Here is a 25905-nt window from a genome sequence, read left to right on the forward strand (position 1 = left end):
AACCTTGCTGGCGCGTGGCTTGAATCCAGGTGTCCCCTGGATGAAGACACAAGCATAGGGTAAACCAAAATGCCATGCTCGGCCCTTTGTGCTGAGCCATCTGGCAGGTGGGAATGTAAAACTCCGCCTGATTGCTTATGCCTGAGTCACCTCCTTTAGCATTTGTTATTGCCTAGTGTGTTAGCATGCTGCCTGCTGGATAATAAATGACTTCATTTGCTGCAGCAGTGAGGACACTATTAAAAATTAACCCTGGCAAATGGTCCTGCATATTTTTTTTCAGTCAGAGCCAGAGAAGGGGGAAGAGGAGAGGAGAGGAGTGCTGTTGAAATCTGATTTGCAGAAAAGGCAAGTGGTGAGTGTTTATTAATGGGGATGGTTCAGTTTAATCACTGCAGTTGTTGGCAATCAATGATCAAAATTGGGAGGGCTTAAGGCCCTTGGTAAAGTTAAAAGCAGTGCATGTAGAGAAGACTCAATAGGCATATTGCAAGGAAGGTCAAAGAATGGGATAAATGGAGATTATTATGTTTACATGTAATTTATTACCTGTTTGCATATATAAATGAATTTATCACATAGATGTTATTACCACATATAAGGAATGCGGTCCACAGATGAAAAACTCTTCAGTTTTGGTTCATGTATTGCACCCCTTTCTTACAGTATCACACTTATAACCATACCCTATCTATAGCAGCATGCAGAGTACATTTACAGAAATGAAGGACTTGCATCAAAAATCTGAGGAAATAGATCAGCTGACAGACAGATCCCTGATTTTCTTGGCTTCTCTTGCCTCCAGCACCCACATCGTATCCATCAAATTGTCTCAAGTCAAACCCTCACAGGCTGTATTTGAAGCTCAGGCATGGAGCCAGGAAGGCTTAGAGAGCAGAGGCCTTTTTGTCCACACATACTTCCCATCATCTGTATGCTGCAGTCCAGAGCAGGGGAGCTCAGCTTTAGGCTCAGCAAAAAACGCTTACTTACTCCTTGTGCATTGCTCCAAGAAAAGGATTTGATCTGAAGCCTGCTGATGCTCATATTAACAATCCCGTTGCTGACACAAAAATTGCACCTTGTTCTGAGATGTCATTTAGCTGGCTTTGGTACAGCAGCGAGCAGCACGCCCCATCCCAAGCCCACAGTTCCTCAGGGCTGTCCCAGAGCCTTGAGCAGCTCCACTCATAGATGGGTTGATACCTGTAGATAGTCTAGATGGTAACATAAGCTGTAATGCCAGATGCAGTGGCTATGCAAGCAGATCTACCCTCTGGCTGGCATGCTTTTTTCCAGGAGCATATTGTAGCTGTTGATTTCACAAGCTGGACTGCGATATGACAGCATCTGTCAAAGGTCTGCACATTTGTACCGAGTCACCTGCCCATCTCCATGTGGCAAAGGTACTTTAGAAGGTCAGGCTTAAGCAGATATTATACTGCAGCAGGGAAGAGGATGTAAAGTTCCTGCATAAACAGTGTTACAAATTTGCTGGATGGAAGGTACTCAGATGTTGTTATGTCCAAGCTGGAGACATTTCCTACTGTAAGATCCTTCCTTACCTGTGCATTTCAAGGACCATGGTTGAAATATTCCTTAGATTAATTCCTGCTTTTTATTTATTTTCTCTATCTCTCCATCCAGCATTAGCCCTAGTCCCTGGCTATCTTGATCGGCTATCTTGATCAGCTATCTGAGCCCCCAAGTGCCAAATCCCTTCTGCTCCCTGGTCCTGCCTGTTGCATCGACAGGGAGTGTGCCTCCAGCACAAGCAGCCCTGGTTCCCATGTATCTGGGACTTGGCCATGTACCACGCCACACAGCAGGAAAGGCTTCCAAACTCATAAGCATGGTAGGGTCGTCCCGTCGACCTCTGTTTCTCAGCAGCTGTTTGCCTAACATCTTGGTTAAAAAATGGGCATATCAGAAAGTTGTGCTTGCAAGTACTCAGATACTCCGTGAACATATTTCCTAGATAGCTGCTGTATAAATGATGAGGAAGCAATTCAAGCATGCAATCACAAACAAGAAGGTGTGTGCCGTGTTATGGGATCTGCGCTTTCTGGGATGTTGACTCTATGACAAACAGGGTTTTTCACTCTGTGTTTTAAGATCTTGTACTCATCGCATGCAGCAGGCAACAGTTTCACAGAACTCTTGCTGCAGCCAAGCATGCTGCTGGAACAAGGACTTCATTTTAATGATTACTGACCAGGAGTTATCATAATGGTTGTCAGTCAACACAACAACTTTTTATAAATATGGTCTTTGTGGAGGTGGTAGTTTTGGAAAGCCCAATAGCTTAAAGTTAGTTTGGCACTGTTTTCTAGGCTAGATGCTGGATGTGATCTGAAATCACTTAATTTAACTTCAGTAGGTTTCAGATCACATCCATGGTTCACTTGTTTGCTTATTTATTTATTTCCCCACAGACTTTATATTTCACTCTCCAGGTCCAAGGGCTGGATGTGTCATGAGGCAAGTATCTCAAAGGAGGAAAAAGTGTCGTATGCAAAAAGCTGTAGGCATACATCCAGCTGCTCAGTTCTCTAGAAAATAAAGTTGTGAACTGCACCTGGAAAATCAGCCTTCCACACACCAGGAGCTAGCCGGTAAACACTGAATACATAGTTGAGTGCTGCACACTTGTATTTCCACTGACTTTTGAGCAGAATGAGAAGAAAACATATTTTTAACACTAGTTTAACTTGTACCCTGGTCTGCTGCTGCAGAGCGTAATCAACTGATAACTTAGAAATTAGCCAGCTGCCGGTGTTTGATACACAATATTACTGTGACTGGTCTGTTAATGAAAGTCCTTGTGTTAGCACATCCACAGCATGGCATAGGGAGTGACCAGTGTAGGGCAGGACAGGGGAGGGTTGTGTGCACTCCAAAGCTTCTGGCAGTGATCATGTGTTGGGAGTTGTTTGGGGCACACACACTTCACCACACTGCTTGGTAGTATTTTAGACATATCTGTCTACATTGACCTCCATTACAAAATAGCAAGAGCCAAACACTGCACAGAGTTGTGTTAATATAATGCTGATGTAATGCATGAACTTCTGCTCATCTCATTATGACAGTCCTTTTAAACCTATCAAGTCTCCACACCCCATCATATTAGAAAAGGCCAGGTGAAAATCCAGCACTGGTTTTGCCCTCTTTATGTTTTCCAAAAGTTTAGAACCTAACTGAAACAGATCGTCAAAGTCCCATCCCCATTTCTGACAATGGTGGGCAAGTCTGGAAACGCAAGGTCTTTGCTCAGACTGTAGGAAGTGAATGGAGACGAGTCATAGTACTACAGGAGCATCATGACTCCTACAGGTAACAGTAGTTTGTGGTCAGGAGAGGATTCCCATTCTGTAATTCTGTCTTCTGCTGAAGGGATTTGCTCAGCCAAATGCATACCACTCAGCTCAGGCGCTGTTGAGAAGGTGACATTTTCTGGTTTTATTGCCTTCTAGTATCCCAAAAATGTACCCCGAAACTCTACCGAGCCAAGGAGGGGTTCGTTTTCCTTGAGCAAGCATGCAGCAGTGAGAGGAGACAGGCTCTGTCACTCAGGACCTAGCTCAAGACCTCTGGAGCATGTGGTCACCTTCAGACATGACACACCATTTCTGTACGACTTTGGTGACATCAGTAGTTTGGTTTACTTGTTCACAGAAGCAAGGACAAAGAAAAACTATGATTGCCCATCTTTCAGTGCGAGTTAAAATACTCTGTAAAAACTGTTAGTGAAAGTTTTTCTAGGTCTAGTTCAGCTTGAAAACATACAGCTTTGTACAAAATGCCATATGTTGCCTGACGAAGCTTTCCTTTCAGATTGCAATTTATGAATTCACAGAAGCCTGTGAAAAGGAGGAAAAACAAACGCCTGGATTCAGTGAGTCAGAGAAAGACGGTTTTTTAACTGGATCCTCTCACTGCCCTTTCTTTTCATGCCAGGTGCAGTGACAGCAAAATAAGTTCAATTCACAGACTCCTGTCATCCTCCGTATCTTTGGATCAGTTCTTACTCCCTCACAGCCTCGTTCATAATTTCCGAGGATGAAGTCCCAAACACCTGCCGTGGTTGAAACTGTTGTGGCATCATCTTCTGAACACAGTCACTGCAAGCACCTGAATTCATGAGGTTAATGCCATAGTGAAGACTTCAGCCAAAACTCTTTCTGCAGACCTGAGCTGATTTTTTTTGAAAATGCCATGGCAGTTGCTAGTTCTTAACCGATAGAGGAATTATCAAAGGTAGTCAGTGTTCCTCTTATCATTCAATACAAGAAGATGAGAGAGTTTTCCAGCAGAGAAGCAGTCTGGATGGAGGTGGCAGTACCATAGTATGAATTCCTCACTTAATCTCAGATTAGTTTTTTCTCTTGCTGTATAAAATGGGGACGAATATCCTTGCTGTGTATTATCTACTTGGAATAATAAGGTTCTGGAGGCACATCTTTTACCTTGCATGGTATTCATCTGGTAGTGTTAGCTGTATTGACATATTTTTGTGTAAAGATTAACAATAGTCGAAAATCAAACCCAAATGGGGCAAGCCTGAAGATCATCTAGGTGCGGACTTACAGCTAAAGTAATTCCTGTTCCTCTGCTTTCAATAGAGATGAATAACACTGTGACAGTGGTAGGACGGCTAATGAAAACTGCACAGAAATGGAAAGTATCTGGAGAAAAGCAAAATTTCAGGACTTTAATGCGCTTTACTTGGGGACTGAGTAATTTCTGCCTTGCTGTACTGAAAGGACATCTTAACACAATTGTCGCATTTGGGATTATTCTACAGAAATAGAGGACTGCAAATGCATGCCAGTTCTGAAGAAGCTGAGAGGCAAGAGAGAGGAGATGTACACTAACACACACCCATCAGTCTGATCCCTAACAGTATGTAACATTTTAGAATAAATTTTGACTGCAAGCATAAGTAAAGACATGGGAAAATGTGGCAAGAGTTTACCAAAAGTGGATTATACCTACCTCTGGTAAGAAGATTAACCTTCTAGATGAAAAAAATACTACTACTTTGTGACTTTAGGACAGCCTTCACTACTGTGTCCCAAAGGAAATTGGTAGTTCTGCTGGAAAAGGGATTCTCACAAGACAAAAAGGTGGTTACAAGGCTGGCTAATGGGGAGAAGAGATCATGCTGCAAGGGGGACTATCAGGCTGAAAGGTAGTTTGTAGTGGAGGTTCTTATGGACAATACTCAATTTCTGTTAGTGCCACTTGGAAAAGACAGAAGCATGCTAATGACATTTGCTAATAATTAAGGAGTATCATCAGAGAAACATGGGAAGAAGGGGATGGGGTAATAGGAACAGAATAAAATGTAGTGATACACAGTGCAGGGTCACATACTTACAAAGGGTTTACTACAGTGGGGACTTCTATCCACTTGCCTTTGCAACTGAGGACGACAAAGAAAGAGAGGAACCTCATCTTAATAGTCAATGATTATGAGTGACCAATTTGATATGACCTTGATAATGTGACCCTAGGATATAACAGACACTTACAGTACAGAAAGGAGAGTATTTATTCTACTGCACAAGACATCTGGAGTAAATTATACTGTTCTGGTCACCCATCTTCAAAAAAGAAAAGCTTGAAAACAGGATGATAAAAAGAATTGAGAGCCAATCTCTAATGACAGGAAAATTTGAGCTTGGCTTGTATGACTTAGCACAATAAATGTTGAGAGGAGATGACAGTGGGCCCTATAAATATATCAGGAATGCAAACATCAAAGGGGAAGAGTTACTTGAAGCTGAAAAATAATTTGGCAAAAGAACAAGTAGGTGTAACTTGGCAATAAATAATTGTATCCTATAAACTATGAGGTCTGTAATCTTCAGAGAGAGGCTTTGGACCAATCTTTCAGAAGAAGGAGAAAGAGACTGACAGGTATCTAAATGACTCTGATGTGGCTACTTGCAATAGCAGAAAACTGGTTCCTCAGATCAGAAAGACCCTCTAGTCCTGTAGGTTGTAATACAAATGTTAATAATGCAAGTGGCAACACCAATTAGCTATTAATCAATAATCTTAATTAGTGACTAGGATGACAGGATGTTGCTTATGACTGGATAAAACCAGGAGGACAAATCTCTTCTTTGCAAGATAAGACCCCAAAGGAAAAGTGTGTCCACCTAGGCTTGGTTTTCAGAGAAAGTTTTACCTGATTCTTGTTGATTTGGGTAGCATCAATATAATTAATCCAGACTAACCCATTTTGTGGAGTTGCTGTGATGGTGAGATCAGAATCAGGTCCAACATCTCCGAATAGGTCCAGCGTATGCTAATTGCCAATATTAAGATTTTAAAATGTTAAACATTTTTTGGCAAAGCTGAAACATTAACTTTTCTCTCCTATAAAGCTTCATGAATGTACAATGTGATTCCTGGATAGAGATCACATCAGCTCCACAGTTATTAATTTACAGGTTTCTCGCTGACCTTAGCTCAGCTCTGGGAATGGTGCCAACACAATTACAGTAACTCTGAACTGGGCAGATATAAAGCCTCTGTATTTACCCTGAAATTGTGCCAGATTTTTCTCTTGCTCAGTGATGGATAGATGCATTTCTTCTTTGATTGGTTTCAAATAGTTCAGGCTGGGTTGGCTGTAACAAGATTATTTCCAGCAAGAGAAGGAAAAGAAGTAAACTACCATGCAGATGTGTGCATACACAATACACTTACTCCATAGATAACCTTTGGGAAGTGTGTCCCAAGAAGAGGTGTGGGGGAAACTGAGTCAAGGTGACTTGAGCTAGTTACCTGGAAGATAAATGGCAGAGCTGGGAACAAAATTCAAGGGGCACATGCTTGATTCAGTGTTGTTTTCACTGAATCACGCTGCCTTCCTGGAACCCATCAAGGCCCATTGCCTTCCTTCCTGTGAAGACGGGCAGCTGGACTGCAATGACACCAGGTGGAGTTGAGTGCGCTCATCACCTTGGAAAATCAGGCCCCTGGTGATTTTCTCTGACGTCTATTGACTGTCAGACCCTGCAAGAGGGGGGTCAACACATTTCCTGACCTGGGGTCTAAGATAGTATTGTCCAGACCCTAGAGTAAATGTAATGTTGTTGCAGAGGAAATGCTGACGCAATCCACCAGCAGCTGCTGCTCTCCAACATCCTTGCAAAGGTACAGTATGTACTGGAGATGGGAGGAGGTGAGCGCATGCAAGTAGGGTATTCAAAACCCCAGCCTGTTCCAAATGGCGGGCAAGACTCCGCATCTTCCCTCCAGGACTCCTACTTTCCTGCCACCAGGAGCAACACTCCTAAGGGCTGCTCCCAAGAAAGCACTGGGTACCATCCTGGAAGTAAAACCCTGAAAAAGCACGCTTTTCATGTGGGACCACTGAGGGTGCGATCGCGTTCTCCTACGCGCCTGATTTATGAAACCTATATCTGAATTGTGGAAGTGTGGATTCCTCCTCAGTGCGAGTAAGAATGGTAAGAGCAATGTTCTGAATAAATATACTGTGATGAGTCTAAAAGATCAGGTAATGCCTGTGTTCGAACAGGCAAATCTAATTTATGGACAGATGAGTGTGGATGATTGAATTAACCTGGTTTAATGAATTACTGCCTCTTGGTGGAGCTGTGAAAACTGACTGCGTTGTGCCTTAGTCCCTTGCTTTTTTAAATAAATCATGCTCAGGGAAAGCAAACACATTTGGTTTAGAGAGTGGAAGGGTTATTAACATGGTCAGTTAAGATGGCTCTGCAGATGCACCGCAACTCGTTAAACGGCAGGAAGTTAATCCCGTACGCTAGTCTTTCTGTGCCCTGGGCGTGCACGTGGCACTGGTGGCACCGTGATCTCCTGATGTCCCAGAAAATCCCCCTCAGAAATTAGTACGCATTCTTTGTTTTTATCAGGGTTGAATAGTGAAAAAGGAACATGATGGTGCCGTGGCAGTCTCCAACCAGGAGACAGGGGATGGGGAAAGAACAGCACACTGCTGCTCAGGGACCCGCGCTGCAGTTGCACCCTTGCACCAACAGAGAATTTTGACCATGTCACCAACAAAAGTTGAACCGCATCCGTGGGATCCAGATTACGGCAAACTTTGTCCTGCCATGTCTAATCTTTCGACCAGTCTGGTCTGGAGATTTCGTTTTTTAATCCGTTTTTTCTTTTTTTTTTTAAACACAAAGTGGTTTGGTGAAGGCAGCCTTATTACGCGCCACCAGAAGTATTTTTCGGTCGTCGACGCAGGCACCCGAGCTCCGCGCACAGGCCAACCGCAGGGCTGTGACATCACCCGTGCGCGGCGGCGTCACGCGCTACCCGTCAGCCCACAACGGCGGCGTCAGACGCTGCTGGGGACAGAGATACCCGCGGCCCCCCGCCTGCTGCTCCCCCGACTCCTTCAGCTGCGCGGCCACCTGCCTCCCCCGTCCCCTGCGGGCCCTGCTGCATTCCCCGTCCCGCTCCCGTCCCTAACGCCGCGCCCACCCCGCTGCTGCTGCTTGCCTTTCCGCCCTTCCCCCTTCCAGCGCGGATCCCCGCCCGCCTCGGAAGGGTGCCCGCTACCCGGACCCCGCTCCTGCTGCTGCTGCTCCTCCTCCTCGCCCAGGCAGCGGGGAGGCCGTGTCTCCTCTCAGCGCCACCTGCGCTTCCCCACTCTCCCGCCACAGGCCGGCCCGCTGGAGACGGGGAAAGGCAGCGCCTGAGTGCGCGGCAGGGGGCGGAGCCGCGGCGCCCGGGGGCGGAGCCGCGGCGCCCAGGGGCGGAGCCGCGGGGCCTGGCCAGGTGGCGGCGGCGGTTGCCGGGCGACGGGCAGTCTCCGTGCGGCCCAGCGCCCCCGGTCCGGCCCTGCTGCAGGTAGGAGCCGGCCGCCCCCCGCCGCGGTCGGTCCCGCGGGGAGGGGTCCCGCTTCTCGTCCGCGGGAGGGAGGGGCGGCAGCCTGGAGGCGGCTGTGTGTGTGGCGGCGTGGGAGCTGGCGTGGGGGGTGGTCTCCCCTGGGTTACCCAGCGTTCGCACGTGCACGTCGAAGGGCCCGTGGAGGCGGCCCGTGTGGTGGCCGCGGTGACTGGTACGGTACGTGCCCGGTGCCGAAACACCCCGCGAGTGCGCTGCTGTAGCAAGACCCGCGCGGAGGTGAGGGCACCTGGAGGCCTCCGTTTATGTCGGTGTTAGTAATGAATCTGTCAGTTTTAAGTTTTATGCTTTGGTAGAGCTCTGAGGAGACAAATGCTGATGGATAAATAGTCCCGGGCACTTGCAAGTTGTAGAAGCATCCCTGGGTGTTCCACGTCGAGAGAACATGGCTCCTCTGTAGCATCTCCTCAGCTTCTCTGGAGTGACTGAGGGGACTTGCCAATGCCAGGTTTACAGGCTCGCAGCTTTGTTCAGCTTCTTCCAGAGAGGACTCGGCTATGGTCTCTGCCCTGCTTATGGCCCCTTTGTGGTACAGAGGATGGCTTTGGGACGAACCCGTTATCAGCAGGAGACTCGTGATGCTTGCCCATAGTTTTTAGCAGACAGTGATTAGTTAATTGGGTATCTTAAGCTCTCCCTTTGGCCTGTCTGTGAGGCCTGTGCTCTCCTGGCTCTGCATCCGTCTTCTGTTAGCCGTTATTTCCTGATATAAATGTTCCTGCTCATCTGTTGTTTTCCATTCTGACTGCTTTTACAAGGCAGAATTTTCTGATGAGTGATACAGTGAAAATGTATTAAATGTTGACTTCAGCCTTCTACCCTGTGCTAGCCCGATGAGGATGTTTTCTCTAACACAGATTCAACTTACTCCTACAGCCTAGGAAGTTACTGCTCTTTGAGTAAATAGTTGTTCAGTATATAGCATTTTTTGCAAATATGTAGATGCTTCTGTACCAAGTCCTTCACCGTCTCATGATCTCCTTGGGAAACTGTTTTCAGTTACGCTTTCATTAAGCTCTGCTAGGCTGTACCGCTTCATATCCTGTTACACTTTTATGACCTATTGAGCGTTGACTTCTGCTGCTACAGTGGATAAAATACTGTTTTATTATTAATTGTGGCATGCACATAGTCTCTGGGTTTGTTTTGGGTTTGTTTTTTTTTCTCTTGAAGATTTTGTTCTTAATGTTGTTTTAGCAGGATATGGAGAAATGCAATAAGAAATTCCATTATGAGCATCTGCATCATTCAAGATAAATGGAGATGAATGGCTGTGAAGAGTAAATGAAAATCTCTGTAGGAGAGGGATGGGAAACGGAACACACAGAACAGCAGTGACATGGGAACAAAAGGTAAGATCGTTTTTAATGTACAAAAGATTGAAAATGTTTCAGAACTTTTTTTTAAAGTGCTCTCCCATTTCATTCTGTTTCACTGCTTGGTGTTATTTTGTCAGATTTGAATTTGCCTGAAAGAAGTTGGATTAAAAATGCAGCATTCAGGCATGTCATATCTCAGAGTTGCTGTCACTAGCTGGTTTTGTTCGGAGGGCGAAGTGGGGGTCTTTTTCTGGCCTTTGTGTTCTCTCTCTTGGCTTTAACACTGAGAATTACTATGATCCTGTAGGTCTGACCTCTCAAGAGACTGATATGTGGATACATCTACATGTGGGCAGTTTAGTTTTGTTAGTTGTGGGCAGTTCAATTTATTAGTTTAGTTGTGCGCTACCATCAGCCAAAGAAAGAACAGGCTCTGCCCGTGGCCTGGGATGCCATCAGCCTGTTCTTACACAACTTGAGGGACCTGATCCTGTATAAAAGCAGGTTCAGATTCAATGTGAGACAAGATGTGAGTTTAGCACTGTACTGGAGTGATGTTAATATTTATGATGATGGTCCACGTGCTTATCAAACTGAAGCTTCTTAGGGAATATAGTTACAGAAACCACATTTATCTCTAAGTTTGAAGTAGTGTAAAATTTAATGCTGTGAAATAGTAACGTTATGCAATATACCGAAAATTTGGGATTGCTACATTTGTCATTGATGGGAATGGCTTAACATTTATTCAGGAGGAATTGAGGATTTTTTTTTAAATCAGAAAATTCGTGAGCCTTTCACAGAAATTAATTTAGGTACATCTACATCATTTTAATTTGCTAACAAAATGGTTAGTATTTTTATACCTTCCGTAGATTCATGTGTTGGCTTGAAAAACAATTGGAAGCAAAACCTATTTTATATCAGTAGGGCCACAAGTACTTTCTGTAATACAAATCAGAAGACCACATTTGCCATGGCAGATGTATAAAGGCTAATGAATGTAATAAAGGAAAGTATTGTGGATGCTGGCCAGTTCAAACAAGCATTATCTGATTATTTTTTATTGTTATTATTTAAAAAAAATATTTCAAAAAGCACTTGTTCCTTTGGTTGTAGTGTTTCACATCAGGAAGAAGTATTAGAAGTATATCATAACACTGTCTGTTTATCTTACTTTTTTGCAGCTTGACTTTTAATTTAATTTTTTAGTGTTGAGTTCTAATACTACTTTGGTTTGCCTTTTTTTTTTTTAGTGTTACTAGCATAACTAGTGCTTGGGTATGCTTTTGTTTTATTTTAAAGGAGTATGCACCCAAGTTCAAAGTGATGAACATAGGGGAAAGAAACATAGGTAGAATGAAGGGCTTTAAGTAAACTATTGCTGCTTCAGAAAGAGTGTTAAGCTACTGTGGTAGTTCTCTGAAAATATCATCTTGCAGCTAATCAAAAAGACAGTGCTAAAACTTCTAAGAAGAGGAATTGAAAATGGTGTAAATTCATGTACTGTCTCTGTGGTCATATCTTGAATCTTATGTGCAGTTCTGATCATCCTGGAGCATAAATGGCAGAACTGAAATTGTTTCCATGAGATACAACAAAGATGAGAAATGGAAACCAGCCAAAATAAATGAGACTTTTCAGCTAGAAGAGGAGATGAAAAAGGAGATGGTGTAAAAGAAAGCTATAAATTAATGAGTGGTATGAACAAATGCATGAATCCTCCATAATTCTGTCTTAACTGCTTTTGAACTCATTTATAATTTTAGCCTCCACAACAACCTATGCCAGTGTCTTCCACAATTTAAACAAACACAACGCAAAATTGCACTTTCTCCTTTTTTGAAACTGCTTCCTGATAAAATTCCTGTGGTTTCTTTAGTCATTGGATGACTGTTTGTCATATCTTGAGACATGACAAATAATTGCCTTCCTATATATCTCTCCGACTGTTGAGCACAACGCACCTCTTGGCTTGGGAAGTTACTGAGCAGCTGATTACCAGAAATTAAAACTGTATGTCAGGGGAAGGATCGCTTTGGACTGCCTCTGCTTCTGATACTGTTTTTTAGGTGTCTGTTTCTGACTACAGTAGCTAGCTGGACATCTGCCTTGACCCAGCAGGACAGCTATAATGCAGCCTCATCAGTAGCCTAAATTGATTTTGCAAAGTCCTTTTCACTGTTAGTTTTCTGTCCTTGCTAAAACCTGGGAAGTGTTCATTTCTAAATAAGCTTCTGCACCATCTTCCACTGTTTAGTATGTGTTCAGCTAGAATTTATCTCTTTGTATGCAGAGTATCCCATGTGAGCAGCACATTGGAAATCAGAAACATCCCAGTGTTGAAAACGACTCTTGAAACAGCTTTACAGGCCATGGAATGTCTTGCTTCAATCAGCTTAATTACCTAATAAAATGGACTGAAAATTGTTTGGGGACAACAGAGCGGTTTGAAACTCTGAAATGCCAAATAGGTTGCATTTTCATCCTGCACAGAAATTTGGATTTCGAAGGGCTCATAAATGCAGTGCAACAGTAGTTAGAAAAAAGGTCTGGGTTTATTGTCCTTTTCTTAGGTGGAATCTGGGTTTGCTTCTAAATAGTGGATATTAAAAATGCTTTAAAGACCGAAAATGTGGAGTTTTTCTTCTCTGTAGCTTTGGAATGTCACTTAGTCCTGAGTCCATGGGTTAGAATAGCCTGTGAATGAGGAGCACTATTGTAAGCTTGACCTGAGACCGCACTTACCTGTGCAGGGAGACACTGCACTTTTTCTGTCTCAGAAAACTGAGCTGAACCACAATATTATTATCCTAATGAATAGAGAGAGCCTGCAAGACCTTTGGGCATGCAGGAGAAATTGGGGAAGGCACTGGAGAGAGACCAGTATTCAGATAACTTGCCCAGCTTCTTCATAATGAGGTGGGAGAGTGTCAACTGATGTGAAAGGCTCTTGCCTTAAGCCCCAGATAAAGATCACAAGGCTAGGTTAAAAGCAGTATTTGTGCAGGGTAAGGTGGTTTTACGTGAAAGGAAAATTAGGGCAACACTAAAGCAAAACTAAGTCTGCAGTGAGAGAGGGAACTTTTTTTATATTGTCCCATCTTTGCAATAAATGACACCCCCTTGTATATAATATTTTTAAAAGTGGGTGAAATTTTGAGCCTACATGGAACATTTTCACTTACTTTTTGGCTCTCATCACTTGCAGAAGATTAATCTCAAACTTTTTGTGCAGTGTGACCACCAGTGGAATAGAGTATAATCTATGCAAATCAGTTGGCAAATTAGTTTATTCACTTACAAAAGCTCTATTCATTAAGAAAGTACCTTTACACTGATAACAGAATATATCCATAGGCCTCACCCACCTGCACTACTCAAGGAGATTATTGCTTGGGTGATGAATTAGCCCTAAACCACTCAAATCTTGATTATTTTCTTTATTCCCCCCTAAAATATGATTTCATCATGCTGCTTCTTACTTTTTAAATGTATATATTGCAGACTATGTACTGAGACAGTATTGTTTCTTTTTCCAGATGTTAAATATACATCATAAATGGTGAGCTACCTGAAGGTAACTTTTCTTTTAAAGTGCTCAGACTTGCGTACAGAATGGTTGTAGGACGTGCAGTGCTGCTCTTGGGCACTCGGGCTGTCTGGCTGCCTTTCTTCAGCCCAGCTCCAGCAGCTCTGAAATAGTATACTGGGATGCATATCTTTAAGTCTTCTCAGCCAAATCAGAAGCTAGAAAGAAAAGACTTGGCCGACTTTACTTCAGGTGAGCCTTGACCTATGAGACTTGATGTAATGTGGCTGATGAAGAGCAGAGAGATGTTCAACCTAATTGTAGACCACCTCTTGCAGAGGTGTTGTGAGGAAAGAATACACAGCTGGGGGGAGGCTGGTGGGAATGCTTTTGTTAATACTTTAAATGATACTGGCGGGTGCTTTATCTTGGGTTAGCTGGGTGATGAACTTTGTACTTGGGTGACCCCCCTACTCACTGCATGTGAAGTTGTTCACATGAATGAGTCTTTTCAGAGTTGGGACCTGAAGCTGCGGTGCTGAGTTACATTTCCTCATTGAGCTTGGAGAGTATGGATAAGTGCCCATGACATGAAAAGGGTGCCCTAAAACCTGTCTTCTTTTCCTAACTGTGTCTACTGGTCTTAAAAATATACTGACTCTGCAAAACCTTGCTTTGTTCGGTTTGTCCAGCAACATGCCTAGCATCTGCAATTGAAGTAATTGCTGAATTAGTGCTTTTGAATGCAAGGAGGGTAAACAAGTGACCTGGCTGATGTTTTAGAAAAAATAATTGTTTGGGTTATTGTCCTTTGAAGGTTAACAGAATACCCAGTAGATATTAAGATAACCTGTAGAGTATTAAACAGGAGATCAAATCTTAATTCAGCCTGGCAGAATGCACTTACCTGTACATTTTCTCTTCTGAAATAAGACTAGCATATCAGAGGTAAGGCCCAAAAAGAAGGATACGAAGCATTTCTTGATGAAAGACTTCATTAAGCTGGTGCTGTGGTTTAAATTAGTATCTGTACCTTGGGAATAGTTGTAGAGAGTAACTTTATAGTTGAATACCTCTTGTTTTAACAAAGCTGAAACTGTAATGTTAGAATTGCCTAAACTAATTATTTTTCCCAATCTTCTGCTCCAGTGACATCTACATTTAAGGCAGGATCTGTGTGTGACAAGCACAGATGCGTTGGTTCCTGTGTACCTTGACATTAGCTATCCATGACAGGACCCCTGTGTGAGGACAGGAGGATGTTAAACAGAGCATCCTTGTCACTCCCTTACTTAAGATCTGTACACTGTTGGATAAAAAATTCTGACCATGAAAAGACAAATGCAGCTTCCTGATGCCTGGCTACGTTGGCAAAGTTAAAATGATGAGGGATTTACTCTTGTCTCCTTCACTGACTGAAATGATCATAAAATCGTTTGGCAACCTGCTGGCAGTGAAAGCATAGGCACCTCAGATCTCTATTTTCCATAAACCTTGTTGTTCACCAGCTACCCCCACATGCTGACCCTTGCTTTGCTTTTCTTAGGCTGATTGTGGGAAGGAGTTGGGGCAGACTGCCTCTTGAGAGCATTTTTTTGCAGCAGCAAGTTCACCTGTATAAGAAAAAAAAAGTCAATCTATAACATCTTGTAGTTTCAGCTAAGGATTTAGATAATCCATGCTTGTTCATAGTCACTGTCTGTAGACTTACACTGCATAGAGTATCAATGAATATTTGGAGCCAGACAGAAATTGCCACTGATACCCTCCCACCACAGGACTCTAAAAAACAAAAGCAATTGATTGGTCTTCGGTTTAGTGTTTCTTTGACACATAATAGCACATATAAAAGAGAGCGATCTGCTTTTTATCATGCTATCAGGACAACATTTGACAAGCTACCTCCAGAATGATTTAATTTAGAGACATTTCCAGCACACGTGATAAAAAATTTCTCATCACTTACAACCTCGCTGGCAGAATCTGGGAAAGTGTTATATGTCCTGCTTTTTTAATACGTGCAGTTTGTAAATATATAAAGGAGAAATGGGTGGCAGTTAAATGCACTGCCTTTTTATTTATTACTGCTATGTTTTTTAAGAATATGAAACACCTTTTATTTCAAAGGTGTTGGCTCAAACCTAGTCTGGGTTTGTAGCGCATTTTCTTCTCTGGGATCACTGCTGCTTTGGGCAATGGCATTTGAACTCGGCTCTGTGCAGTGGGGTAATACAAAGTCCATGAAGCTCCCAAGAACTTTCCCCAAGGACTGCATGGGACATAGATCCTGAGGGTTACCCACCATTGTCATGGCAACTGTAGAGCAGCATTTACATGTAATCCCAAAGGACTGTCAGGCACTCTTACAGCTTGTAAAACCATAAATAAGGAAGGTGAATAATGAGGCAAATTGGTACACTTGCTTTATGTGCAAATTTGGCTGCTTGAACCAAGGCCTCAAACTGGCTGAACGGTTGAACAAAACCATCATTGTAGTCATTTAAGTCATTCAATGTCATTGAAGTCAGTGAATTTTTAATTATGTTAAATGGAATATTGATATCTTGATATTTCAGCATTCTCATAAAAGCTTTTTTTCTTTAGTGGGGCACATAAATGGAATATTTATGAATGCTCTTTATAGTGTTTACATGATCCCTTGGTATTAAAGTAGCATTACTGAAGTAGTTGTTAGCTCCTTCTGCTTAACAAAGCCAGAAGATTAAAACAAGATCGTTTGGTCATATACAGAAAAGATTCCCACTAATATTAGGTCAGATGTTGTATTTTTCAACTTTTTAGAAGGTGCACCTGGTAAAATAGAGTGGTATGTTGCAGGATGCTTTATATTGCATAAATGTAGCGGGAACTGGTTTTGCCATTAGGGGTGGATTATTCTAAGAGTAGTTTCCTGATGACTTCATAGTAAATTCCAGCTGCCCAAAGAGTCATTTTCCAGCATTGGTTATCTGTAGTGCACTTGCACAAAATTACACTTAAAGGGCACTCTTAGTGCCCTTGGGACTTATAAACCAAACTTTATCAAATCTTTAGTAAATACAGAATTCTTTGCTTTTGTTCTGTGGCAGTGGTAACAGTATGGGCACTACTGTAGTTTGTGATTCTGGATTAAACAAATAAAAATTACATTATGCAGGGCAAGAGAAATGGAAGTCTGCAGTGCAACTTTCCTGTCATGAAGGGATAGATAGCACAATGGTTCTAAAATATTTTTTTCTAGAGATTTTTTAGGCTGGTGACATGAAGATAAGGACGTACAGATTGCGGTGCCCTACCTGAAATGGCACTCCTCCCTGTCCAGTGGAGCTTTTTGAAGGCATGGGTAGCCACAGAGCTGCAGAGAATGCTGTTTGAGAAGTTGGTCTATGGGAGTAGAAATTCATTTTTGCATGGGATGTTAATATGTAGGGCAATATGTCTTTCCTAGTGTAAAGCTGGGTTGATTACTGTTGTTTGGTGACTTCTTGTTTTTAAATGGTAGCTGAATTGCTTTAGGTAATGTCTTGAAGGCTGCATTAGAAATTATCATGCCTAGTCACAAAATTCGAAGGGTCTTTCCGAGACTTAGGAAGCCATAATTAATATGGAGTCAAACATTTCTGGCAAGTGCTGTATTTCAAATGCATATTAATATATATTTAATGAAGAATACATGATCCTATCATTGATCCTTCGACAAATCTTGTAGCAGGAAAATCAAACATTGGAGTTTTACTAGTTTGTTGGACCCTAAGAACATCAGATAACTATTCTCTGCCAATTTCTTTCTAGCAAATTATGGTACTCTGCAGGGATTTTGAATAACATGTTGTTCCAAGGATAATTAATTTTAATAATGAACTTTATGAGCTGTATTTCTCTATATATATTGAAAATGTTTTTAATGAACTTTCACAACATGTCTGTGAATTGACCAGCTTACCATCATCACACTTGCTTTGGGAAGGAGAGTGGCAGCAATGGGGAAAGTCGGCAGATTAGCTGTTAGTAGAGTTCAAGATCTTCCATCTCTCTGCTCTAGTCGTTGATTTCTCCTGCACTCACTGATTATCTACTTCTAGTTACCCACAAGTGTAAGAGTCCGCCAAGTCAAGACCTATGATGCAAATCCAGCAAAAACTAAGTCATTGATTTCTTTCATTCTTTTGTTCTTCTCAATGTTCACATGTAGGACAAAACCTCCTTTTTTTTTTTTCAACCATTTTCTCTTTCCCTGACACTCTCTCTGCTTACTGGTGTTGCTTTGTTCTCCCAGTGAATTTGTTGAAAGTCTGTGTTAGGTGCAGTTAGCTTCCATCCTTATTGGTCCCAGAAAGTCTTGCAGGAATGACCTGCATTATCATTTAGAGTGTAGATCCAACATATATCCAATGCAGCCATCTTCTCTGTGGAGTAATCTTCAGGTTTGTGACTTCTTAGACTTCCTTAATGACAATGAAGCCTTTCCAGTCCCTGTAAACTGTTCCACTGAGGCTAACACTAGTTTGGGTCAGTGGTTGCTTGTCTTGTGCATTTGACAGAGCCACAGATTTTTCATTTGCTTTTTAGCGTTTTAAATGACTGGGTGAGGTGGCTTTACGGGAATGATTTTACATGTCTCAGAAAGTCAGGTGGACCTGATGAAAATGAGTGATCTGACTGTTGTTTCTGTAGGGGCACAAGTGTTGTACCAGGCCTCCTTTTCACTCTTACACAGTGCTGGAGATTTTGGAGGTTTATGGATTTTTGTGTAAGACTGATACCTCAACACTAGGATTCCTGCACCCTTAGCTTTTCCATAATCCTCATTTTGAAGAGGTTATTTTGATCCATGTTCAGGAGAATATTCTTTCTCCTCTGGAGAAAGTTTTGAAGTGATGGAAGCACGTAAAAAAAAAATAGTTTTGTTTGCTGAGAATAACTCAATTTGATCCCAGACAATTTGTAATGAAAATACTTTTTTCCTCACTAATCCAATGTTGCAATAATTACAAGCAGCAGCTCAATAGCGGGAAGTATAGAATTGGAAGTGTTACTTCAGATATTGAGCCACAAATTGATCTCCCTGTCAAACCTTAAATAAGTGCTGTATCAACACATGCTTCAAAGACTGGAGGACATTCTGAAATGTTATAGTTACGTACCAAAGTAGGGAGAACAATAATTTGTTTTGTGCAAGTGTATTAACACTTTACAGCCCTAATCTACACAATCCTGCTATTATCTTAGTACGTTTTGCACTCACACATTACTTCAGTGATTTATGACTGTTTTTCCACTTGGGTCCGATAACATATGGGATTATCTCTGCATAATAATGATCCTCACTTGAATTAGAAGGAACCACCAGTACTTGCACATAATCCAACATGTCTTATACAACTGTCAAAGTATTCCAGCATTTATATGGCAGATTTTCTAATACAAGTCAGTTATTGACCCAAATAATTCTTTCTTAGGAAAATAAAGACAACACCAGAAGACCTTTGTATCATAGAAGATTCTTGAATTTCCTTGGACAACTGATGGCTGTTACAACTCAGTGTATTGACTAAATCATACCGACCTTCTCTAAAGAAATTAGAGGAAAAAAAATCTGAGAAATTCTAGAATTCTTTGGAAAAAGAAACAGATAATAGAAATTTATGGGCTGTAGTTTTTCTTCCAAAAACTAAGGCATGTAGTGTTTTTGAGATCCATTTTCCCACTTAATAGGCAGAAGTATGAAAGTTGTCCTTATACTACTGTAGGCACACTGAGGTTTTAGAAGCTGCAAATGTCACTGCTCAATTCATTTTATGGTGTTTCTTTTATAAGCCATAAGCCATTAAGAAAGATTGAAAAGAGTAATGTGTTTCTGAAGAATTTGTTCTTGAACATGTTTTTTAAGCGTTGAACATTGTTGTGCCTCAGACATAGCACATTTGAGAAGTCAGCTTTTTCTATAGGAATGCTTGCCAGGTGCATGCAGGGATCTGAGAAAACTAGTTTTTGCTTTGTGTGGGTTGCCTTTCCCTGCTAAGCATATTGAAGGAGCACTTAGGAGTGTGAGGTCTTGGTTCCTCTATTCCTAATGCTGGGAGATCCTGCAGAGAGAGGTTTGGTGGATAGTTCTTTTGTTCTTCTTCTTCAGATAAGGGCTGCTATTTTTTTCTGACGGTATTTAGTCTTTTGACTTTCTTTTCCTAGTGCAGAGATGAAGACTTTTGACTGGACGTAAGTCAGAGCAAGAAGTCTCTTTGGTGTAAACCTCTCTCTCCTACTAACCAGTCAGTCTTCTCGAGTAGAGATGACTCGCTGAGCAGTCAGAACTTCTATTTTTCCTGTCAGAAAACACTCCTGTGTTTGACTGTCTATTAGTATGACGGGGAAGGAAGGTGGTAATTCTCAGGTCTTGGCCACCACTGAAACCTTGTCAGGCAGTTACGATTAGCTTGATTATTTAATTACTTTTCCAGCACTAAGAATAAGTATTGCTTCATAGTGGAGAACAGAGGAAAACTACAGGTGTCCCTTCAGCAGAGTGACAAGGCTTTTTTCTAGTCTAGCCTTTTGTTGTTTCAGCAATGTTTCCAGCTGTGCTACTTCCTTGCTGCCAAGTAGTAGTAAATAGCTGTATAAATCACAGTAATGCTCGTACCATTCGGGTACAGCTGATTGCTTTTTCACTCTAATGGGTGTGCATATGCTTATTCTCATATTTCAAAGTTAATTGTTAATATTTCTGTAAAAGGAATATAGCTTTGGGAATTGAGAAACAGACACTTTAGAAGTGCTTCATCTTCGAACTTTGGACTTCATTCCTCACTTGAAGCATACGCAGGGTTGTTTAAATTGTATTTTAATTTTATTTTCTCCCAGACTCTCTTCAGAACTAGAATTCGGTAGCCATGGCCTGCCTGACCCAGAGGGCAGTCAGTAGCTGTGCAGGTATGTTTGATTTGGGACAGCAAATACAGACTGCTGCTGTTCTTACTACCTACAGGCAGAGCTCAAAACACTGGAGAGAAGTGGTGATGTGTCTTGGTGCTGGCACTTGTAGCCTGGAGCCTGGAAGAGTTTTGCTGACTGCTGCTCTCATTTCTCAAGAGGGGATGGGTAGGTAGAACGCCCATGTGGATGGCAAGTTCATTGCTACCAGAGAAGGGTGAGTGGAGTAGTGAGGAGACTGGAAAGGACTAGTGTCCTGAGTTGTTTGCTCTTGACCACCTTCATTGTACAGAGCCATAGGTGTGCCTGGCTTTTTGTATAAGTGCAAACGATAGTTTGCTGTAAAAGCTTACACTCAGAGCTGAATGAGATGTGGGACTAGGATAGCTCTTAAGGGTGAAGAAAAAGAAGAATATGTTACATGATGCATTGCTTTGGGTTCTTTCTGATTAGAGAAACGTGTATCTCCATAAGCACTTGCTGACTTGCAATGGGAGTCAAAACAGGTTTTGCTAAAGGGAAAATAATAAACACAGGGAAAATACCAGATCGCTTGTTATCCTTTTGTTCATAGCATACTGAGATGGACCTGAAGTGGAATTCTGGCAGAGTTTCTCGTCCAGCCTCAGCTGCGGTCCGGGTGACTGATTTGAGTTGGCAAGGCAACCTAAATCCCAGTCCACTGATTAAAGATGATGGAGAGCTACTTATGGATGAATACCTTTCCCCCAGGAAACTGGTGAGTACACATTCAGCGTTTTAATGAAGTATCAGAGTCAAACTGGTATATACAGAGCTGTATTAACCTTGCAGCTGCTCTTGTGATGATTGCAGATTGTTGCATATTTGACAATTATACTTCTGCATAAAGTAGATTCCGTCTTATGGAAACTTGTCAAATGTTTGTCCTCCTGTCACCTTGTTTCATGTAAAAAATATTCCCAGCATGAATGCTGCTGTCTTTATTGCCAGTTTTCTTGAAGCAGCGCGAAGAAAAGTACAGGTAGCATAATTATAATTTGAACAGGTCTCATTTATGCCTTCTGAAGTACTTGAATCTTAGCATCAGAAAAAACTTTTTACATTAACCTTGTTCTAGAGATTGGAAATGTAACTTTAAAAGTACAACTTTTTTTCTGAATTAGTGAAATCCTCTGTCCTGCTAAGCAGCCAATTAAAATATTCTGCAAGTGCTGTAAGTACTTTCTGTATGTATCAAAGCATGTGAAAGCTCAAAGCACATTTGAAAGCTGTGTTCCTTTCTGACTGGGGAATATTACTCTGGTGTGCAGCCTGTTAAAAGCGAGTAGCATGCTGAAATCTCTCATGAAGGAATACTTGGTTGCACAGTGTGCTGTATTTCCTCAAGACTAATTAAGGGTGAAATCCTTCAGGACCTTTAAGAGCTGAGAAAATAATCTCATTTAAACCTGCTAAAGGAAGGGAGAGCTGAAAGCAGAAGTTAAGGGGAGAAGCTGCAGCTTTCTGTGTTGCAGAGCTGGATAGAAATTAGTCAAAGACAGATAGGGCCAAGGCTGTGGCTCAGAAGCTCCCAGTGGGCAGGGTGGTGATCGCAGTGTCCATCATCCTCTGTGCATCCACTGCACAGAGAGACAATGTGGAGAGACACTAGCTTCTGCAGGGGGAATATTCCAGCTGCAGGTTTACTCCACTCACTAACTATATACCAGTCACCCTTTTGATCATGAGCTATAGACTACACAGCACATTGCTCTCAGAACTATTCTTCTCTTAGTAGCTAAGTCTTTTAGTGTTTATAAAATGTTTGGAGATGCAAAAATCATTTTCTCCAGAGTGTGTATTTTAAGCTTTCTAGAGAAAAATTGTTATATGATCTTATGATCTATGCCATTTACTTTCCTTTGGCTCGTGTGAAACTCTGACAACTTCTGGGTCTGTTTTTTGGAATCTGGTGTAGAGTTTGACCAGTCTAATGTGTTTGTGGCCTATAGTACCCTGTATAAATCAAATGGGAAGCTCTCAGATTAGTCTGTTTTCTTAGGGCATGAACCAAAGCCCATTAGAGTAACCAAAACAGCTGCTCTCTGACTTCAGTAAACTCTGAATTAAACCCTTAGGAAGTTCTTTCGCTGGCATGGAATTCTTCTCTTTCTGAAGCTCTGCAGCTTTTTGCTCACAGTAAATTGTAAGCAGAAAAGTGTAGGCAAGGCAATATTACCCACATCCTATTAAGCTGCAGTTTATTATTTTGTAATTTTTTTTAAAGTACAGATCAGAAGTTAAATTCTCCCACAGTGCTAGGCTGTTTTTAAAAATGGGAAAAATCCCTTTATTATTCATATGTAACCTCTTGAACTTAATCGAGTCTTGCCTCTGTAAGATTATGTATATTAACATTTGTAAGGAATTCCATTTCAAAGACTCTTCTAAATGGATGCATACTGTCCTACTAATTTTTCTGGACACAGCTATTTCCAGACCTTGGAACTCGACATTTGTGTTGGCATAGCTGTGAAACTTCCTGCTCAGAGGAAAAATTTTATGACATCGTCAAGGAAACATTAGCAATGTTTGTACTTTGTTTTAATAACATATCTAATCTATCTGTTCTTTGACCTTTATGTTGATCAAATGGAAACCACTACTTCCATAAATTTACTTCCTCTGGATTTGCAAATGTAAAAATAGAGACACTGTGCAAACATTTAATGCGAAACAAGTTGTTTTTTGTTTTTTTTTTAAAGAACCACATGCCATTGATAACTAAATGGTTTGAAACGTTGTTTTGCTTGGTACACTTGCAATGTGTTCTTGATTGTTGCTCAGTTGTGAATATTTTAGGAGTTATTGATTGTATTCGCTGAAGTGCTCTGAGAAGGAAACTAATAGATTTTTAAAATACATGCTCATTAAAGTAAAATTATTTCACATTCAAATAAGGGCATAGGCCCCAGTTCTGCAGTGTTGCATAGACAGATTTCTGGACACCTGATGAATGTTCAACGAGGAAGGTTTTTGTTCTGAGATACTGTCCTGGATTTGGCTGGGACAGAGTTAATTTTCCTCCTGGTAACTGCTGTGTGACACCCACCCTGAAGATATTTGTAGGCGTTTATAAGATCCCTTCTCAGCCTTCTCTTCTTTGGGCTAAACAAGCCCAGCTCCCTCAGCCTTTCCTCGCAGGAGAGATGCTCCAGTCCCCTCATCATCCTTGTAGCCCTCCGCTGCACTCTCTCCAGTAGCTCCTCATCTTTCTTGAACTGGGGAGCCCAGAACTGGACGCAGTACACCAGATGGGGCCTCAATAGGGCAGAGTAGAGGGGGAGGAGAACCTCCCTTGACCTACTGGCCACACTCCTCCTAATGCATCCCAGGATCCCATTAGCTTTCTTGGCAGCGAGGGCACACTGCTGGCTCATGGTTAACCTGTCATCCACCAGGACACCCAGGTCCCTCTCCACAGAGCTGCTCTCCAGCAGGTCTGCCCTGAGCCTGTACTGATGCATGGGGTTGTTCTTCCCCAGGTGCAGGACCCTGCCCTTGCCCTTGTTGAACTTCATCAGGTTCCTCTCTGCCCAACTCTCCAGCCTGTCCAGGTCGCGCTGAATGGCAGTACAGCCTTCTGGTGTATCCACCACTCCTCCCAGTTTGGTGTCATCAGCAAACTTGCTGAGGGTACATTCTAACTCTTCATCCAGGTCGTTGATGAAGAAGTTGAACAAGACTGGGCCCAGTACTGACCCCTGGGGGACACCACTAGTTACCGGCCTCCAACTAGACTCAGCGCCGCTGATGACAACCCTCTGAGTTCTGCCATTCAGCCAGTTCTCAATCCACCTCACCGACCACTCATCCAGCCCACACTTCCTGAGCTTCCCTAGGAGGATGTTATGGGAGACTGTGTCGAAAGCCTTGCTGAAGTCGAGGTAGACAACATCCGCTGCTCTCCTCTCATCTACCCAGCCAGTCATGTCATCGTAGAAAGCTATCAAATTGGTCAGGCATGATTTCCCCTTGGTGAATCCATGCTGACGACTACTGATAACCTTCTTTTCCTCCACTTGCTTGATGATGACCTCTAGAATGAGCGGCTCCATCACCTTTCCTGGGATGGAGGTGAGGCTGACCGGCCTGTAGTTCCCTGCGTCCTCCTTCTTGCCCTTTTTGAAGACTGGAGTGACAGTGGCTTTCCTCCAGTCCTCGGGCACCTCTCCTGTCCTTCAGGACCTCTCAAAGATGATGGCGAGTGGCTCAGCAATGACATCCGCCAGCTCCCTCAGCACTCATGGGTGCATTCCATCGGGGCCCATGGATTTGTGGGTGTTCAGATAGCTTAAATGATCTCTCACACAATCCTTCTCGACCAAGGGAAAGTCATCCTCTCTGTGGGCTTCTTCTCTTACCTCCGGGGCCTGGGATTCCTGAGGGCCGGCCTTGGCACTGAAGACTGAAGCAAAGAAGGTATTCAGTAGCTCTGCCTTCTCTGCATCCTCCGTCACCAGGGCACCCACCTCGTTCAGCAGTGGCCCCACATTTTCCCTCATCTTCCCTTTGCTGCTGATGCACTTGAAGAAGCCCTTCTTGTTGTTTTTGACATTCCTTGCCAGATTTAATGCCAGGTGGATCTTAGCCTTCCTCGTTGTGTCCCTGCATGCGCTGACAACATTCCTGTACTCTTCCCAAGTGGCCTGCCCCTCTTTCCACATTCCATAGACCTTTCTTATTATTATCATTACTAGTAGTAGTAGTATTTACTTCATTGTCTATTAAACTGTCTTTATCTGAACCCACAAGTTTCCCCTTTTGTCCATTTCTCCTCCCCATCCCGCTGGGGAGGAAGGGGAGGGATGAGCAAGTGGCTCAAGTTGCCGGCTGCCAAGTTATACCACAACAGGTATGTAGTCAGCTTTACTCTTTGCCCTTGCAATGTTCTATCTTGCATTAGTTTCAGTTTGAGCTCAGGAGCCTGAAATGTCTAGCTGTGCAGAATCTGTGAAGACTGGGTGCCTTGGATTGCAGCCTGCAGCCTTGTCTCCACCTGCACATTTTACTCATTTTGTCCTTTTCCCAGGGGGATAACAGTCTATTTAGTAGTGAGAACAGTAGCAGTCTACATTAGCAGTCATCATTGTAAAGGACTCTCTAAAAGGTGTGATCTGATTTCTTTGCATCTTTCTTTTTGTGTACAGGGGCAACTGCTACCGGCACAGGTTGGTTTTT

The 25905-nt window shown here is 42.5% G+C and overlaps 1 protein-coding gene across 6 annotated transcripts in view; it reads left to right on the forward strand.

Moving 5' to 3' along the window:
- The first annotated feature begins 8777 nt into the window (after window positions 1-8777).
- The window catches only part of LRRC56 (leucine rich repeat containing 56), a 69117-nt gene continuing 51989 nt past the window's right edge, over window positions 8778-25905 (forward strand). For 2 of the 6 annotated variants that reach the window (XM_075426449.1, XM_075426454.1), the window contains exons 1-3: window positions 8787-8865; window positions 10120-10274; window positions 21278-21442. In XM_075426449.1, the coding sequence (XP_075282564.1) occupies window positions 10230-10274; window positions 21278-21442 (210 nt within the window). In that variant the 5' untranslated portion in view covers window positions 8787-8865; window positions 10120-10229. Of the gene's footprint in view, window positions 8866-9047; window positions 9142-10119; window positions 10275-20758; window positions 20872-21277; window positions 21443-25905 lie in introns of those variants that run through there. The other 4 variants (XM_075426453.1, XM_075426450.1, XM_075426451.1 and 1 more) reach the window with 4 other exon arrangements.

This window comes from Opisthocomus hoazin, chromosome 7, assembly GCF_030867145.1.
Source record: "Opisthocomus hoazin isolate bOpiHoa1 chromosome 7, bOpiHoa1.hap1, whole genome shotgun sequence".
NCBI classification, from domain to species: Eukaryota; Metazoa; Chordata; class Aves; order Opisthocomiformes; family Opisthocomidae; genus Opisthocomus; species Opisthocomus hoazin.